Raw genomic sequence first — 18171 nt, forward strand, 5'->3', positions numbered from 1 at the left:
ATGTTTGTATAGTTGAAAAAAATAAAAAAACCTCTTTTTTATTAAATATATTTTTTATTTAAGTAACATGATCATATTTGGGTTACAGTCATAACCAGAACACTCCCCTTCACCAGTGCAACTTTACCCCCCTTCCCATCCCCTGCCTGTATTCGAGACAGGCATTCTACTACAGTAATTTGTTTTTAAGTTCAGTGAGTTGTATTTTTTTTCCTTAAAGGATAAGACTAAAAAAATATAGTAAAGGTGTGATAGTGGCAATCGCCAATGTTTGCATAGGTCCAGAATATGGAGAAAATGGAAAAAAATCCTTGACCTGATTACAAAAAGGCCTCACCCCCAAAATTTTAAAGACTGATTTTTTTCTCTCTTGGCCATTTAGACTGAAAGATCAAGTCTGAGCCTTTTGGTCACTGGAGACTTCTCAGCATTAACAAGGCAAGGTGCCTAAACATACATGCAATCACATTTTAGCAAGGGTGAAGGGGACTTAGACCATAACATGCAGTGTTCTATGGCTTTTCCTGGTTCAGTGCTCAGGGATGGTCCCTGACAGTGCTCCAGGGACCTCATGCAGAGCCAGGAACTGAATTAGGGGCAGCAACATAAGGCAAATACCATAAACTCTGTATAATCTTTCGGTGCTGTTAGATTTTTTTTTTTTTGGTTTTTCGGGCCACAGCCGTTTGATGCTCAGGGGTTACTCCTGGCTAAGCGCTCAGAAATTGCCCCTGGCTTGGGGGGACCATATGGGACGCGGGGGATCGAACTGAGGTCCTTCCTTGGCTAGCGCTGGCAAGGCAGACACCTTACCTCTAGTGCCACCTCGCCGGCCCCATAGATTTCTTTTTCTTTCTTTCTTTCTTTCTTTCTTTTCCTTTCTTCTTTCTTTCTTTCTTCTTTCTTTCTTTCTTTCTTTCTTTCTTTCTTTCTTTCTTTCTTTCTTTCTTTCTTTCTTTCTTTCTTCCTTTCTTCCTTCCTTCCTTCCTTCCTTCCTTCCCTTCCTTCCTTCCTTCCTTCCTTCCTTCCTTCCTTCCTTCCTCCCTCCCTCCCTCCCTCCCTCCCTCCCTCCCTCCCTCCCTCCCTCCCTCCCTCCCTCCCTCCCTCCCTCTTTCTTTTTTCTCTTTCCTTTCTTTCTTTCTTTTTTCTTTCTTTCTTTCTTTCTTTCTTTCTTTCTCTTTCTTTCTTTCTTTCTTTCTTTCTTTCTTTCTTTCTTTCTTTCTTTCTTTCTTTCTTTCTTTCTTTCGTTTGTTTTTTGGGCCATACCCTGGCTATCTACTCAGAAATAGTTCCTGGCAGGCACGGGAGACCATATGGGATGCGGGGATTTGAACCAACCACCTTTTTCCAACTCACTGGTCCTGGATCAGCTGCTTGCAAGGCAAGCACCACTGTGTTATCTCTCTGGCCCCCAGCATGTATGTTTCAATTACATCTTGCCCAATACTTAACACAATTCAAAAACCTTTGGTCCCATACTTTACTTCAAATGTGCTTTTGCTCTTTTTTCTAAAGAAGTTCATAATCAAATATGGCACTGAAAATAGTGTTTTTCTTGTAGACCGAATCTCTGCTTCCAGGTCAAAATGCATTTACATTGTGACAGAGAGATATAGGGTGTTAGTCCAGGTTTCATGATGCCCACAGTTCTGGGGTGTTCACTCAAATCTTCCCTTAATGGTGTCAATAGTTTGTTGGAAGTTGCAATTTTTATGAAAAAACACAAAAGGAAACCCAATCACTTTCTCAATAAATCATTTCATTCCATGTCAGCTGGCATCTTTCCTTAAAGTTCTTTTCCTTATTTTTTCTTAAAGTTCATAATAATCTTGAAATAAAAGACATTCTTTCAGCACATAGTATATTTGCCCAGTCCCAGCTGTGCCAGTGCATTTGCTCCTGGCTACACACGGTCCATTTTCTCCATTGTGATGAATCTGGAATGGTGACCCGAATGACCTGCTGACCCGGATGCAATCCAAAGCTTTGGCTTCTTGTGTTTCAGCTCTCCTAACACTTCAGAGAACTATTACTTTCCCTGCCTCAGGTCCTAGTACTTGAATAAAAGCACCATTAGGAATCCCAGGTCCTGAAAAACAAAAGAGGTTTTATATTCCTGGGCTATTGATAGGAGATGCTTCACCTATTCAATAAATTCACTCCAACTAACTACATTGAAAGGCAGTGACATCCTTGACTAGCTACATTAGGAAATTGGATTGCACTTCTTTCAGAGTGCCCACACACCCGGGCAGGATACTGATTTTTAAAGTGCTACTGGGGCGGGGGCTTCTCAAGCAAGTGCAGCTGTAGAGTGAAACCCAGGTCTGCCCCCACCTGCCTGATTCTTCCCCAGGGTGAAGGCAAAAGACCCTCTTTAATGGGAAGACTGCTTTGCTTTATAAAGCAGACTTGCTTATTTGTGTGTGTGTATACCTCTCTCAATCACCTCATCATTTTCATCTACATTTCAGACAGAGTAGAAGAGGTCAAGGATGGAGGGCGAAAGGCCCAAAGAAAGAGTGTGGGGAATCTGCTCTCTTTGACAATTCTTTGTGTATGAGAGGAATTTACTTCATGGTAGATTGGGAGAAGAAAATACAGCCTGTCTGATATGATGTGGCAGATTTTTGAAGAGCCGGTGAGGGGTACTGGCAGGATACCATTGTTTTCTCCTTAACCCACACAGAGTCTTGGGAAATGGGCTTGTTAATGCCCCATTGGGTGGCTTTGGTGGGGTGGTCAGATCTCACACTGGCTACATTCTCACTGGTCCTTACCCTTTCTAATTTTTCCCCCAGCTGCACCATTTTCCTATAGGTCAGGAGAAATAAAAAGACTTTTGAGTCTTGCTGTGGCCCAATTAGTAGTCACTGCTACAAAGGTCAGGTTTTCAATGGGGAGGGAGGGGTCACAGCGGTGGGGTGCTGGTAGCTAAATTCTGCGAGAGATGTGGATTTGGGGGTTGGATTGGGAACAGGTGTCAGATGGCCTGCTAGTGCTAACATAGAATATGTTGATGCTGGTGAAAGAGCCACTTGCATTGATCTCTGGTCACAGAAGAATAACTAGATGCATAAGTAATAAAAATCGAGGTTAAGTTCTATGCAGCATCACCTGTAATCATGGCAACATTCTTGCAGATATTTATGATTCACAAGCTGCCCTCGGTTACTCAAACCTGCATTCAATGCTCTGGAAGTGAGTGGAGGGAATTGAACTCTGTCATCCAACCACATTGTTGCTCATATGCCTAGTATCAAGCCTATATGTGTCCACCTTTTTCCAACTGCTGAAGTTTGTTTCCTTCCTGTGTCCCTGCTTTCATATTGGTTGGCCTCTATTCTTATGTCTTACTCTCCCATCCACTGATATCATTTTTTTGTTTGTTTGGTGGCCATACCTGACATTGCTTAGGGTTTATTCCTGACTCTGAGCTCAGGGATCACTCCTGGCAGGCTTGGGGGAATCATATGGGGTGCTGTGAATCAAACCCAAGTTGGCCACATGCAAAGCAAGTGGACTACCCACTTTCCTATCACTCTGGCATCCAATGTTTGATTTTCACGTGTAGGAATTGGTCCACTTGTTTGAGAAGTGCTGACATAAAGTTCCCTATCTGACTGCCACCAGTTTGGACCTATTTATGGAATACAGAATATAATATTACCTCCAATCCAATAAAACACATCTGAAAAATTCATGTCATACATCCCCAAATCAAATGACATCTTTTTTAAATATTTTTAAATGTCTCTAAATGTCTCTAACTTCAGCTTTATTCCCATTCAGATAAACCCTTGAGGATGAGTGATCTAAATGTTAGAGCATAGATAAAACATCTGTCATTAGTGGAGATAATGCTACTGCGAATACTAGACATTGTTCTAATTCAAGAGTTTAGTCTTGGTGTCAGAGCTATTGTACAGCCAGTAGGGCACTTGCATTGCATGTTGCTGAATTAGGTTTGATCCCTGGGACCCCATGTGGTTCCCCAGGCCTGTCAGTGGTGACCCTTGAGTGCAAAGGGAGGAGGAATAAGCCCTGATCACTGCTGGTGTGGCAAAACAAGTGAAAAAGAGTTTAAACTTTATAAGAAACTTTATAGGAAACTTTCCAAAGCTGTGTAGCCTTGTGGGCTGGGAAGGTACCTAGGTAGTAAAGAATTTCTCTTTCATATCTGAGGCTCTGGGTAGATCACAGTTACTCCAAGAGAAAAAAATGCAATGAAAGGCTAGAGCAATAGATAGTATAGTGGTAGATTTGTTTGTTTACATGCAGCTGACCCAGTACTGACCCAGATTCATTACTCAGCATCCCATAAGGTCCCCCGAGCCTGCCAGGAGCGATTCTGAGCACAGAGCCAGGAGTAACCCCTGAACACTGCTGGGTGTGACCCCAAAACAAAAAAATGCAATGAGGCCATAGCTATATAAAATGCAATATCATGTCTTTTGTATGTAAAAGATAGTAATATTGCTATGAGGTCCATCTACCAAGTTTACCGCCTTGCAGTATACTATTCCCTAGACTTGTTACTAAGTTTACCTTCAACTAATGTTCCTTTACTGCATGTTTCAGTGTCTAAACTGCTATCTGGTTGGCATTGAAGTATAAAAGTCTCCCCTGGGCACTGGGGAGGTAGTCAAGGAACTAAGGTGTTTGCCTTACATGAAACCAACATCACTTCAATCTCTGATGGCACCAGGCATCACTCCAGAGAACAGCACCGCTGGTTGTGCCCCCAACACCCCCATAAAAATGAAGTGTAGAGCATATAGACTCACCTTGATTATATTGGATCTACTTTTTGTTGTTGTTGTTTGGTTGGTTGGTTTTTGGGCCACACCCGGCGTTGCTCAGGGGTTACTCCTGGCTGTCTGCTCAGAAATAGCTCCTGGCAAGCACAGGGGATCATATGGGACACCGGGATTCGAACCAACCACAATTTTAAGGACTGAGAATTCTTTATTCTAGTTTTTCTTTTATAGGGGTCAATATTGCTTACACTTTACAATCAGGTAAATAAGCTCAAAGTCAAACAACACATCTATGACTTTAGTGATAGTACAGTGGATAAAGAGCTTTCCTGACCTGCAACTGATTCCATGTCAACCCCTAACACTGTAGAAGATCCTCCAAGAACCACTCCTTGTCTGAGAGACTGCTCTGTGAAGTGTTTTTTAACCTCACATACTCTTTCACCTCCTGGGCCAATTCTTCCTGAACTTAATGATTTTCAGTGGCAAAGTGTCTTATGTATCAATACCAAGTGCCACTGAAATATATTATTGACCCAAGTTCTGTGTGGCGGGTCCTCTTGCATAGACATGTCACGATAGGGGGAAAGGACTTTTCTTTTTTTATTTGGAAATCTCTAAATTTTTGTTTGTAGTCAGAAAGCTCAGTTTCCACAGTCTTCACCCTTTCCTTGCATAGATTTGTACTTGGCCTTAAAAACATATCTTTCTCTCTTTTTTTTAGGTTTTAGCAATAGATTTGTTCGCTCATTCAAAAGGAACTGGGAAATAAATTGATGTGTTTCAGATTTTGTGTCTATCATATCTTAGAAAGTATCATATAATTATATTGCATTTCTTTTTTTTTGTAGATTGGCAAGTTATGTGCCTATTCTCAGCAACGCCAGTATAGATCTGCTTATTATCCTGAAGATCTGTTTATTGACAAGAAGGTATTAAAAGTTGCTCATGTAGAACATGAAGAAACCTTATCCAGCCGAAGAAGGTGAGAGGATTTCCCCCCCCCCCTCTGTTTCAGTATACAATTAACAATTGTGTTTTCAGGTCCAAAACCATTGGAGTGAAACTTCTTAAAGACCTGTTATTTAGTTCGTCTGAGTTGGGTGCTTGATGAATTAAAGTCTATCCTCTGTCAATGTTAAAGTGAAAGATATTTTATTATGGCCAATCCATATTTTAATGTAAATTGGCTATTTGTAATTATCTCGTATAGTCACACAGAATGTAATGGACTTCTCCATTTAAGTTATTGATTAAATACAACCTTTTCAGCTAAGATCTGGTCTCATAATTCCATAGATTGGTTTGTGTCTTTTGCCATTCTGAATGGCATGCACTAGCATGGTACACTCATGCATGTACACACACGCTCACACGCACACTACACTTGACACTTTTAAAATAAGAAAAACCAAGGAATCTGTTTCTAATACAGAAATTAAATTTAAGTTTATTTCTTCTGCCTCCTCCCTGATTCATATCACCTCTGTTCTTAGTCTGGATTTATAGTTCTAAATCAGAGGTACCAAGCAGATACTAAACCCAACATGAATCTGGGTGAGTTTCCGAAATTTGCAATGTGCCTGCTAAGCTGGCAGGTGGGAAGGGTGTGAAAGAGGGGGAGATGACAGAGTATGAAAGCATCAGCGATATGAGTTGCCACTGAAGGTGGGATTGGTATTGAAATATTATATGCCTTAAACTCAATTATCGATAACATTAATTAAATTTAAAAAAATTAAAACTCTGGATAAATTGTTCTCCTGCCAGCCAACCAAGGTAGCCAACTCTACCACTGACTCAGATTTCTACTTCCTGTTGACTTGAAAGGTATTGTAAAAGATGCACCTATAGATAGAAAATTGAGAATAGATAAGTAAGGAACGCTCTGATTGGGTCTCAGTGACTTCTCTTTATATTCATTGACCATAGGGACTTTGAAATGGTGATTCTTTGTCATAAATGCTAGTTAACAGTGAGAAAATGCAAGAAGGCAGCCTGAGAGACTGTCTTCCAAAAATCCCCTCAGAAAGCCCCATTTTCTGTTCTTTTATGGATTAACAGCAATATGAAAGAATGAGTGAGAATTTGGGATTTCCTAAAAACCCTTTCTGGGTCTCTATGAGCCCCTCCTACTGCTAATTGTATCTAATTAAAGGTTGATTTGTGTTTCTGTACTTCATGTGAACAACAACACGTTTCAACAAATACAAAGCAGAAGCCAATAAGAGAATTTAACTGTATCACAGTAAAACAAGCAGTAAAGATTTCTCAAAATAAAAAAATAACAGCTCTTTTATCACTACTTATTTCATTAAATATTATTTATGGAACAGAAAGATAGTATATGAGTCAGAGAGCTAGCCTTGCATCCTGCCAATCTCGATTCCATCTCGCTATATATCCAGCCCCCCCTCCCACAGCACCACCAAGAATTGCTCCTGAACACAGAGCCAGGGAAAGTTGGGTGTTGGGTGTGACCCCAAACAATCACCTGTGAAGCTCTTTTAAAGTAAACCCACCCAATCCATTCCTGTTTTAAATGGACCCTCTCTTCCTGGACACATTTTGAGCAAACGGGAGGCTGAAGCTTTGATTCATCAAAGCCCCATTCTTATGGCTTCTGTCTTGGGTCTATGCCTGTTGGCCTTCCCAAGAGGCTATATTGATGTTATTAACTCTCTGATGGACCAGAATTGTAGTATAGCATTGCCTTGCCTTACACGTGGCTGATCCAGAATGGACGTGGTTCAATCCCTGACATTCCATATGGTCTCCCAAGCCAGGAGCGATTTCTGAGTACAGAGCCAGGAGTAACCCCTGAGTGCTGCTGGGTGTGTGCCCCCCCCCCCAAATAAAATAAAATAAAATAAAAATATTAACTCTGATGGGGAAAGAAGTTGACAACTAGATTCTTGGTTGTGCACCTGGTTTCAACACTGGATTTAGATATTTAGATGTTCACCCAGAAGATAAGGAAGGATGGGAAGAATCATTGCAAAGCCTGCAAACTTGAGGATTTGGGGCTCAGGCAGGGCTCGTTTAATCACTAGAATTTGGGCTCACCCCAGAGCTGTGTGTGTGTGTGTGTGTGTGTGTGTGTGTGTGTTTTCCTTTTTTTCTTTTTTTTTACACCAAAGCATGGGGCAGGTCTTATTTCATGGGCAGAATGAGAACAAAACCACTGGGGAGTGTTCCATTTACTTTTACTCCTTCACTCAGGCCATTATAAACCCTCTTTGGGAGAGGAGTCTTAAGGATTAAGATCCTCTCTTGCTAAAGGCCCAGTCTCTCCCAACCCCATCTGATATGATTAGGGGAACTTGTTTTGGCAGAGTGTTCGTACTTCTATAAATTTCTCAGTATGTTCTGAACAACATTTCACATTGTCCAGATTAAAAAAAAAAAGTGTGCATCTAGCACCCTTCACACCCGTGCACTAGCTCCATCGTCTGTGGTTTAAAATATGATAATTGGAAAGAAACCTTTTTGTAGCATTCGGTCGGTGGAAGTTGTGAGCAAGCTGTCTGGATCTGATTATGAGCTGAAAAGCCCTTGCCTTGTTAAAGTCACAACACACAAAGAATGTAGGATTCCTTTGGTAGTCTCCTGAAATCATCTGTTTGTTTGGTCTGCCCCCAACTGGGTAGTTTGCAGCTCACAACTAAGATTGAAAATAGCTGGGCTCCAGCAAGGTGATTTAAAAACTAGTAACCTGGGTATGTATCTATTGTCTCTTTCGGGTCAAAGCATGGAAAATAGCTGTTACCAACCAGTGAGGAGAAGGCAAGAGGCTCAAGGAGCACAATGAGATGAGAAGAAATAAGATCTCCTAGCCCTTTTCAGCTCTGCTTATTTTCAGCCTATCTCAAATGTCAGACTCTCCTTAACTCTCTGGAATGTCTCTTTTCCTCTTTGTCTTTTGTCTGTTTGATGGCATCCACCTTTGCCTTTCCTTTCATTTTTTTAATTCAATCACTGTGAGATACAGAGTTAAAAAGTTGTTGATGAAAAAAAAAGTTGTTGACGGTTGAATTTCAGTCATACAATGTTTTCAACCCCCATCCCTTCATTAGTTTTCTTCTTGGCCCATCCCCACCAGCCTGCCTCCAGGGCAGAAGCTTTTCTTCTTTCTCCAGGTCTCTCTTCTCTTCCCCCCTTTCCTTTTAGGCACTGTGGTTTACAATGTATGACTTAAAGTGTATCTATCTTGCATATCACTTGACCTCCTTTCAGCACACAGTTCTTGTCCAGTAATCGATCAATTTTCAACTTCTACTGTCATAACAGTCCCTTCTCTGTCCTAACCACACTCCCTTCCCCTCACTTCTGTTGTCATTGGGTATGGTTCTCATACTATGTTTTTTTAATACACAACAAATGATTTTGATCATTCATCTCTCTGTCTCTCTCTGTCTCTGTCTCTCTCTCTGGCTCATTTCACTCAGCATTTTACTCTCCACGCCTATTCTTTCTGAAATCCCTAAATCTCTAGTGGCTTCATCCATCCAACATCTGCATTCCAGGCAGCTGGCTAATATGCCAAGCTGGGATGTGTTAACCCGGGATCACGCAGGCTGTGATCTGGGATCATGTTAACCTGGGGTCACACAATCCCTTCCGCCTGGGCAAATTGCAGCTATGCATTCCAGCCTTCCCCTGCCTGCACTCTCTACCTCCGCTTCCTTCTGACTTGGTCTTAAAGGGCAGTGGATTAAGTGACACTAGTAAATGACCTCGAAAGAAAAGAACAAAAGCTGATCTCAGTTCCCTGGTCTGAAATCAATGCTTTCTCCTACTGCCCCCGCCCCGGACTGTTGCTTCCCGTTGGCTAAGCAGCTTTGTAAGCTCACTAGTGCCTTCCACCCTCTGAACAAAACAACAAAGTATGTACTGAGTGAATCAACGCATTTCGGGTCTGGTCCAGTCATTCTGCCCTTCAATAGGACTCTCCTCCTTTCTGCATTCCTCAATACCATCTCTATGCTCAGCATTGTGGAAGGATTAGGCTCTGATGAATAGATGGAGCTTCCAGCCTAGGGGAGCGGACAGAGACACATATAGATACTTTTCTAATGGTGGGAGTAAATGCCCAACCCAGGCCATGTTCAAAGACCTGGTTGCTTGCTTGATTGCAGGGGAAGATGGCAAGTCTCATGCCAAAGTCCAGAAAAGACTTCTTGGAGAAGACAACTTTGGAGGTGGGCTTTGAGAGGAAGAGCAGAAATTCAGTAGCTGGAGAAGGGCAAAGAAGCTCTTTCAGGCAGAGGCAACAGTAGATTAATAATATGGCTAATAATCTGGGAATTAGATAAATGACCTCGGAAATCAAGTTTGGGGTCAAAAGTTGTGAACAGCTCTCAGCAGCACTGTTTCTCTTCCAGTTATAGGTTAATGTTTGTTTTCTTTTGTGAGTTTCTGTGCTTTTCTGTGTTTTCTTGTTGTTGCTGTTCTTAACAAAGGAGCTCAGAGGACTTTCTCTTAAACAATAATAAAAAAAAGGACCTTGATAAAGTAGGACATTTTAGGCAGTTGGAGACGAAAGGCTGGTTTTGGCTTATTGTAGTTTCCAACTAGTGCTGCTTCAATGCCTGCCCAAGCAGATCCCAACAAGGGTCTGGAGGGAGCCCCCCAGGAAAGATCACGTGCACCCAACCATAGCATTTCTATGTGGGCTGTGCATGCAGCAAGGAGCATCTTCTTTAGTTTCACATGGAATACATTGAACAGAAACTTCAACGAAGATATTCTTTTCTTTTCTAAGCAGAAGACTGCTGTTGGCAAGTTGGTAGGTTTGTTCAAAGAGAGCACCGTGGGTCCCACTATCCTTAGGGCACACAGAATGTTTGACAAGTGTGTGTTAGAATCAAGAGAAATTAAACCCTCCCCTTCCATGAAATGCTATTTTCACATCCCAGACCTCCTCTTTTTGACCCAACTTTCTGGCCCATTTTTTTTCTGGAGACAGTTGGAGGTAGTGGAGCAGATGGCCTGAGTCCATGTGTGGAGAGTCTTTTGCCTCTGTCATGGGTGATTAGCAAAAATAGAGAAGAAATTGGGACTGAGTCCTCCTTGGGTAATTAATAGGACTCTTCATTTAGTTTTCAAATACCTTTTGAAAAAAGGGGAGGTAGAAGTATTCAACTTCCCTCCTTCTAAAATAAGCCAGGGCCCCAGAGACAGTACAGGGCTTGCTAGTCGGGCATATAACTGATAATTGATTTGATCTCTGGCACTGCATGATCCCCTTAGTACCACCAGGGGTCACTCCAGAGCACTGAGGTAGGAATAGCTCCTGAGGAACCCTGGTTGTGGTCCCAACCTCTCCTACCCTTCCCCAAAATGATAAATCAGGGGAATAGAAAACGTCCTTTTGGAACAAATAAAAAGCAAAATTCACTTGCTTCTCAATCTGGATTAAGTTCAGGAAGGAGAGGTGAGAAGTGACAAAGAGAAATAAAACCCTGTAAACACTGTGTGGTAGGATAAGGGGCTTCTGACATATAAAGACATTATTAGCTACTTAGCTGTCCTTGGAAAGGCAGGCTAATTCTTTAACCATTTAGAAAGCCTTTCTTCTAGCCTCCAAAATAGGACAGATGGCTTTCTTCATCAAGATTCCATGTTTCTTGGGCACAGCAAGGCTTCTTTTCCCAGCATATGTACAATGTTTTGCATGGAAGCAAAGGCCTGCATGAAAACATTGTACTTTGGGTCTCAGAGGTATTGGCCAGTAAACTGGCTGGCTGGCACCTTGCTCTTCTTTCTCCAAACACAAATACTGCTTCATCTCACAGCCCCCGAGAATTATCCAACAACTGCCATTTCCTTTATGATTCTCAGGTGCTTTTTGAATCAAAGCCATCTTGGATATGAGATGGTCTCTAATAGGAATAATCTACATTGCGCATGAAAAATAACTTAGTGAATAACCTGCCCAAAATAGGTTTTAGAGAAACAAAAAAGATGTTATTGGAGATAAAAAAAATCTAGAAGGGAAGAAGTCCAAATATTCATATTTTCCCTGGTTGGTAAGACTAGGAATATGTTTCTATTTTTTCCGTTCTACCTGTATTTATTTTCTAGATGTCCTGGAGGAGCATGCATTTCTTTTACAATTGGAGAAATAACCTACAGGTTTCATTTGAAGACATGAAGAAATAATAGTTGTAAACCACCATGTGTGGACTTGGCAGTGCTGTAGTAGCTCTTACAAATTTCTCTCCTCCCTTTCAGGCCTGCTTTTGTTTCCTGCCCATACAAAGTAGGCTCTTTCCCAGCTCCCCTGATTAGTTCCTTCCAGCATTCCAAGGAGCAGCCCCCATGAGAAAGTGCTCACTCTGAGATGCGCTTTTCATTTTTCTCTTCTATGCCTGTTTTTTTGTCCTCTGTCAATCATGGTTGTGTTATGATATGATTCCACATACTTTATAATTCATCCATATAAATACATAACTCAAGTGGGTTTTTTTGTAAGATGCAATGACATTTCCTTGTATGAAATATGTTTGTTTCGCCATCCATTAGTTTGCAGGCAGCTGTCTCTCACCTTTTGCTTTCTATTAATTTTGTCTATTGTTCTGCTGGGAGCCACATGTGCATTTGTATTTTTATGAGTACTTTTTTGGGGGGGATCATGCCTGACTATGTTTAAGGCCATATGCAGTGGGTGGGTATTGAACCCAAGTCGGATATATTCAAAATAAGTCCCTTTCTTGCTGTGCTATCTCTGCAGTCCTACTTTATTTGCCATTTTCTGTTTTTAATTGAGGTGACATTGGTTGGCAGTAATGTAAAAGTTTATATATTCTAGAGGTACAATGTTACCATAACACAGCTCATCAACATGTCAGTATCCTTCTGCCACTGCTTATAGAGCCCTCGTACGTCTGTCCAGGCCACATTTGATAAACTCAGTCTTATGATCAGGATCTAAGCATTTGTTCATATTGAACTTGGTCTAGGCCAGGGGTCTTCAAACTACGGCCCGCGGGCCACATATTGTATTTGTTCCCGTTTTGTTTCTTCACTTCAAAATAAGATATATGCAGTGTGCATAGGAATTTGTTCATAGTTTTTATTTTCACTATAGTCCGGTCCTTCAACGGTTTGAGGGACAGTGAACTGGTCCCCTGTTTAAAAAGGTTGAGGACCACTGGTCTAGGCTCTGGCTTTTGTTTCTTTAGGTCTCATCTCTCAGTGAGACCATCAGCTCTTTGTCCTCTTTCTGTCTTATTCACTTAACTCTGGTTCCATTTGTGATGTACTTACTTTTTTATGGGAGGGGCACTACATTCATGATTCACTCCTGGCAGGCCCCTTATCCTTGCCCCTGTTATCTTCCATCTTCTTCTAATTCCCTGTTATATTTCTTTTCTTGCCTAGATTTTTTCATTTCTTTAATGTGGGACAAAGCTTTTGCTCACATTTGCTAGCTTGCATTCCTTTGTCTTGTTGTTTTCTATACCATAGGTTAGTGAGCTCATATAGTTTTGGATCTTTTAATTTTGACTTACTTTGCTTAATGCTTAATAATTTACTTATTAATGATACTTAATAATTTACTTAATACATGTTGTCTTCTGTCACACATAAATTGCAGCAAACTGCATGATTTTGTCATTCTTTATAGCTGCATAGTATTCCATAATGTATATATTTTACAATTTCCTTATCCACTTATCAGTCCTGGGACTCCCAGGTGGATACCATAACCTAACTGTTATATATAAATCCTGTGAATTCCATGTGCCTACTGATAAAAAATTCAAATAACTATGCTGGATTAATCTTGAGTAGCTAGTTAATCTTTGGAAAGAACACTAAGAAAGATAAGTTGGTAAATCACCTGTGGAATACTAGCTGATAAGCACGTCACATAAAGTTGAGTGGACCTTAAAATATCTAAATCATCTTGAATGTATTCATTTATCTGGGCTATGAGAAATATTTTATATCTAATATAGTTCTGTTTTACAAGATAATGGAAATTTGGTAATGACTAACATTGTGGGGGTTAGTGTTATGCTAATTGCCTATTTGTGGGGCAAGAGAGGTGGTTTAGAAATTAAGGCAATTGGATTTTTTTGTGGTTGAGCCCAGTTCAAACTTACCAATTTGAACAATTCCAGAGGTGACCTCTGAGCACAAATCCAAGAGTAGCCCAAATACCTAATACCAAACTTTATGTGTTGTCTCATTTGATCATCACTGCCACCTCTCATTATCTTCATTTTAACAATGCAGAAACTTCAGCTCAAAAAATTTAGAATTTGCCAAAATTCAGAATTTTCCACTAAGTAATTTAAGAGTAGCTAGCATTTGAAATCCATACAAATCAAGCTCCAAGCCCACTTCTCTTAGCAATGGTCCTCACAGATTTGAAGGGAGGTGTTCTAACCATCCATTACTCATTATATTATGTCTGCTAAATGAAATGGTATTCTGAATTTAGACAAATGAATTTAGAAGTGGTGTTTAAAACAGTCATCGTTTCCTCTAGCCCTTATATGTGTCCCCTGGAGTAATGAGTACTCAATGAAGTAGGATGGCCTTTTAGTTTACCAAGGTATCATGTTCAGGTTTCAAAGACATACTGCTGAATTCTAGAATTTGATGACTCCGACTTTGTGCTCAAATTATTCACATTTTTTGTGATTTTTTTCACACTTTTTTTTTGATCTTGACCTCCACCAAGGTGTACCAGTATTTCTTTTCTTTCTTTTTTTTTTTTTTTTTTTTTTTTTTTTTTTTTTTTTTTTTTGGTTTTTGGGCCACACCCGTTTGATGCTCAGGGGTTACTCCTGGCTATGCACTCAGAAATCGCCCCTGGCTTGGGGGGACCATATGGGACGCCGGGGGATCGAACCGCGGTCCATCCTACGCTAGCGCTTGCAAGGTAGACACCTTACCTCTAGCGCCACCTTCCCGGCTCCACCAGTATTTCTTTATTCAAGGAAGAGGTCTGTCTTCATGTTCATTCAGTCCCCATCTTCTTGACATTTAGTTATACCCTTTTTTTAAATTTTCAACTGTTCAATTTCAACATGTTACAATAAGCCAAGAAAACTGTAAAAAGCGTTGAGAGGCTGGGAGAAGTTTAGAGGGGCATTTTAAGCAGCTTCTTGTAGGGGAATCCAATCGGAAAGCTTTGCTGTGAGTTCCATTTTTCTTGTCACGTGATCGGGAAGAGTGAGAGGCAGTTTGGAGGTAAGAAAAAGCCTAAGGGATTTTCTTTATGAAAGAGAAGCCCATCATTTACCATAGACTAATGGCCATATTCCGTTCTCTCAGAGAGTGGGCTAATTATCCAGCTTCACTCTTTCAGTTTCCACTCTTGGGAAGTGTATTCTTACCTGGGAAAACAGAGTATCTCTCCTATTAGTGTTAGCTGAACCCACCTTTTTCCTCTCTGGGAAACTAGAAGGGTTCTTTGCAGAACCCTAGTTTGAGCTTGTTCACTTAGGGCATGGGAGAAGTTCCAGCCTGGTGAGAAACAGCTATTAGAGTATTAGGAACTGTAGTTGTCCTACTAACCCTGGTTCGATCCTGACATAAACCTTTAGAAAGAAGAAGCTGGGAGCTACAAGTTCTCTTCTTCATTGATTGCTTGAAGCAAAACAAGTTTGATGGCAGAAAGTTGGAAAGCAGCATGAAATATAAGAAGAATTTTTCTCTGCTGTTCCTCTATGGGCTGCATCTGAGAATCATCCCCAGAAGGCATTTGTGGGTTCAGGAGTCCCACCAGGGTCCAAATGAGATTCTGGCCTCCAGCTCCTCTAGAGGCCTATATATATCAGGCCAGCCCTTTCCTAGCCTAGAGACATTGGTGAATAATTACTCAAATGCCAGAAAACTCCCTGACTCAAATCTTCAAACACTTAGCAGAAACTTAAGATAGACTAGGAGATGAACAAAGTTTTTAACCCCTCTTCTAATTGGAGCGCTGCTGGAGAAAGAAATTGCTTTTTGTCTTTGTGTTATTGTGGCCATTGGACATCTCCCCTTCTTTCTAGTCCTGCAAAATATTCATGTTTGCCTCTGTATATCTGAAAGAAGATAATAACCTGGGTATTTATGTGTGTTTATATACATTTCTATGCATAATATCTTTTAACCCTCCTCTTTCTCTCTCTTACATACCTTACATATAAAGCATAAAAGGCCAGGTGAACAAATAATACATTCTGTTGCAATTTCCTTCCTCTGATACCTTCCAAATCAAATCAACAATATACAAAGAACAAAGAAACCTCTGTCCTCTGTCAGATGTGAGTTGCTCTGATGCCGTAGCTCTGAGCGTCCTGTGATCCTGAACTGCAGCCATTAGCCAGAGCCTGTGTGGAAAGAGGCCTCTCTAGGTTAAGAGCCATATAAATGACAATCAGTGCACTCAGAAACGCTGAGAAAGCCACAGATATGTAGAGTGTCAATGTGCCTTGTAATCAGTACCTTTGAGAGTGTATGTAACAGCATTGTGAACCCCCCAAATGGAAGTGGAACCGGTGGGGGGAAAAAGAATGTTAGAATTAAATGATCCTTCAGATGGAAACAGCACCTAATATGGCAGGCAACTTTTTTTTTTACCTAATATCTTTTTTTAATATAGAAAGTGAAAAAATTCTACCACAAGAGTGTGACTGTATGACCCAGAATGTCTTTAGAAATCATGGATGAATCTAATCAGTCGGGAAGAGCCTTTCTCTCATGCAGATAAGGAAATGAAACTTTTCTCAGATTGGGTTTAACTTGCCTCTTATACACAGATGTTTTGTTGATTTTTTTTCCCAGGGAACTAATCCAGAAGTTGAAGTCTTTCATCAGTTTCTACAGTGCTCTGCCGGGTTACGTCTGCAGCCACAGCCCTGTGGCCGAAAATGATACCCTTTGCTGGAACGGACAAGAACTTGTGGAAAGGTAATGATTTTTGTGTAGTTGATAGAGTGGTATTGGAGACCGTCATTGGCTGCTTCTCTCCAAGTCAGTTGGATATTCTTTGTATCTTCGCTTGCTTCCCTAGAATAAAACACTCATGGGAGTGTCTATGGCAAGTCTAAAATGCTACCTATGTGTTAGGCCACTCAGGAGCACCTAGAGAATTATGCATTCTGGAATATTCTACATAGTGTAAAATACTTTTTTAAAAAAATCATCAACAGTGGCCAAACAGTACCCTAAACTCACGGCAGGTAGGGTGTTTGCCTTGCAAGCAGCTGACCCTGGTTCAATCCCTGGCATCCCATATATTCCCCCGAGTCTGCCTGGAGTAATTTCTGAGCATAGAGCTAGGAGTAACCCCTGAGGGCCACCATGTCTGGCCCAAAAACCCCCACCAAAAAGTAATTAAGAACTTTTCTCTTTCTGTTGTTGTTGTTGTGTTTTGGAACCATACCCTGCTCAGAAATCACTCCAGGTGGGTTTTCTGGACCATGTAATGTAATGGATCCACCAGGGGGCTAGCCACCTGTTAAATCCTGTTCAGTCTCTTAACTCCTGTCTTCTCTCTCTGACCCTAAATATCTTTTTCTTGTGGACTTATTTCATCAACTCATGTGATGGCCCCTTATTCATTAGAAGAAATTGTATTTAAGCCAATAGATACTATTTGAGAGTCAACATGTCAAATATCTTGTTAGTAATTGGCTGCGTTAACAATATGTACCCTTAGACTCATTTTAGGAAACAAATACTCTGTTTTATTTTCCCTGTCTACTGATAAAAATAGAGGAAAGGCAAAAGATGAAAGAGAAATATACTGTTTTAATAAGCTGGGCTTTTTAAAAAAATATATAGAATGCTTCACAAATCTGTGTGTCATCCTTGCACTGGGGTCATGCTTATCTTCTCAGTATCGTTTCAATTTTAGTATAGTGCTGCTGAAGCGAGCACTATTGAGCCGTTTTCCAGAAAGGGGTAATCATTTCAGTGTGAGTACCATTCTTGCTAATATTGCTCTATGAAAAATTTCCTGAGAGCCAGAAAAGAAGTAATAGTTTTTCATGTGTTGAGCAAATGTTTGTGGAACACCTTCTCGGTGCTAGTGAGATTGACAAATTCTTTGTCCTCATTCTTTGTTTCATTTTAGTGAACTAATGAAATTAGTATTCCTTGAGCTTCATTGCTTCACATGAATAAAGCATATCTTGAGATCGAGGAATGGCATCCTGTCAACTCTTTACAAGGACCCAGTATCAGGACATAGGCTAATTAAGCATGATAGGCATGGAATTCATTAGCAATGTTATATAATGGAGCAAGGGAGACTTTGGAGCCAGATGATCTTGGGTTTCCATGTCTGTTCTGTGCCTTGCTGTGCATGGCTGTGAATGAGTTATTCAGCCTAGAACAGCAGTCTCTTTTCTTCATAGTTACACAATTTTTCATGACCGAGTTTCCATCATACAGTGTTCCA

The 18171-nt window shown here is 40.8% G+C and overlaps 1 protein-coding gene and 1 non-coding gene across 3 annotated transcripts in view; one reads left to right on the forward strand and one right to left on the reverse strand.

Moving 5' to 3' along the window:
• Positions 1-18171, forward strand: part of GPC3 (glypican 3) — a 439048-nt gene that overhangs the window by 277446 nt on the left and 143431 nt on the right. For both annotated transcript variants that reach the window (XM_049766670.1, XM_049766671.1), the window contains 2 exons: positions 5612-5745; positions 16551-16676. In XM_049766670.1, coding sequence (XP_049622627.1) covers positions 5612-5745; positions 16551-16676 — 260 coding nt within the window. The remainder of the gene's footprint in view (positions 1-5611; positions 5746-16550; positions 16677-18171) is intronic.
• LOC126000304 (U6 spliceosomal RNA) lies at positions 17543-17647 on the reverse strand. The gene has a single exon (XR_007492655.1). It is a non-coding gene; the product is annotated as a U6 spliceosomal RNA (small nuclear RNA).

The sequence above is a fragment of the Suncus etruscus genome, chromosome X (assembly GCF_024139225.1).
Source record: "Suncus etruscus isolate mSunEtr1 chromosome X, mSunEtr1.pri.cur, whole genome shotgun sequence".
Classification (NCBI taxonomy): Eukaryota; Metazoa; Chordata; class Mammalia; order Eulipotyphla; family Soricidae; genus Suncus; species Suncus etruscus.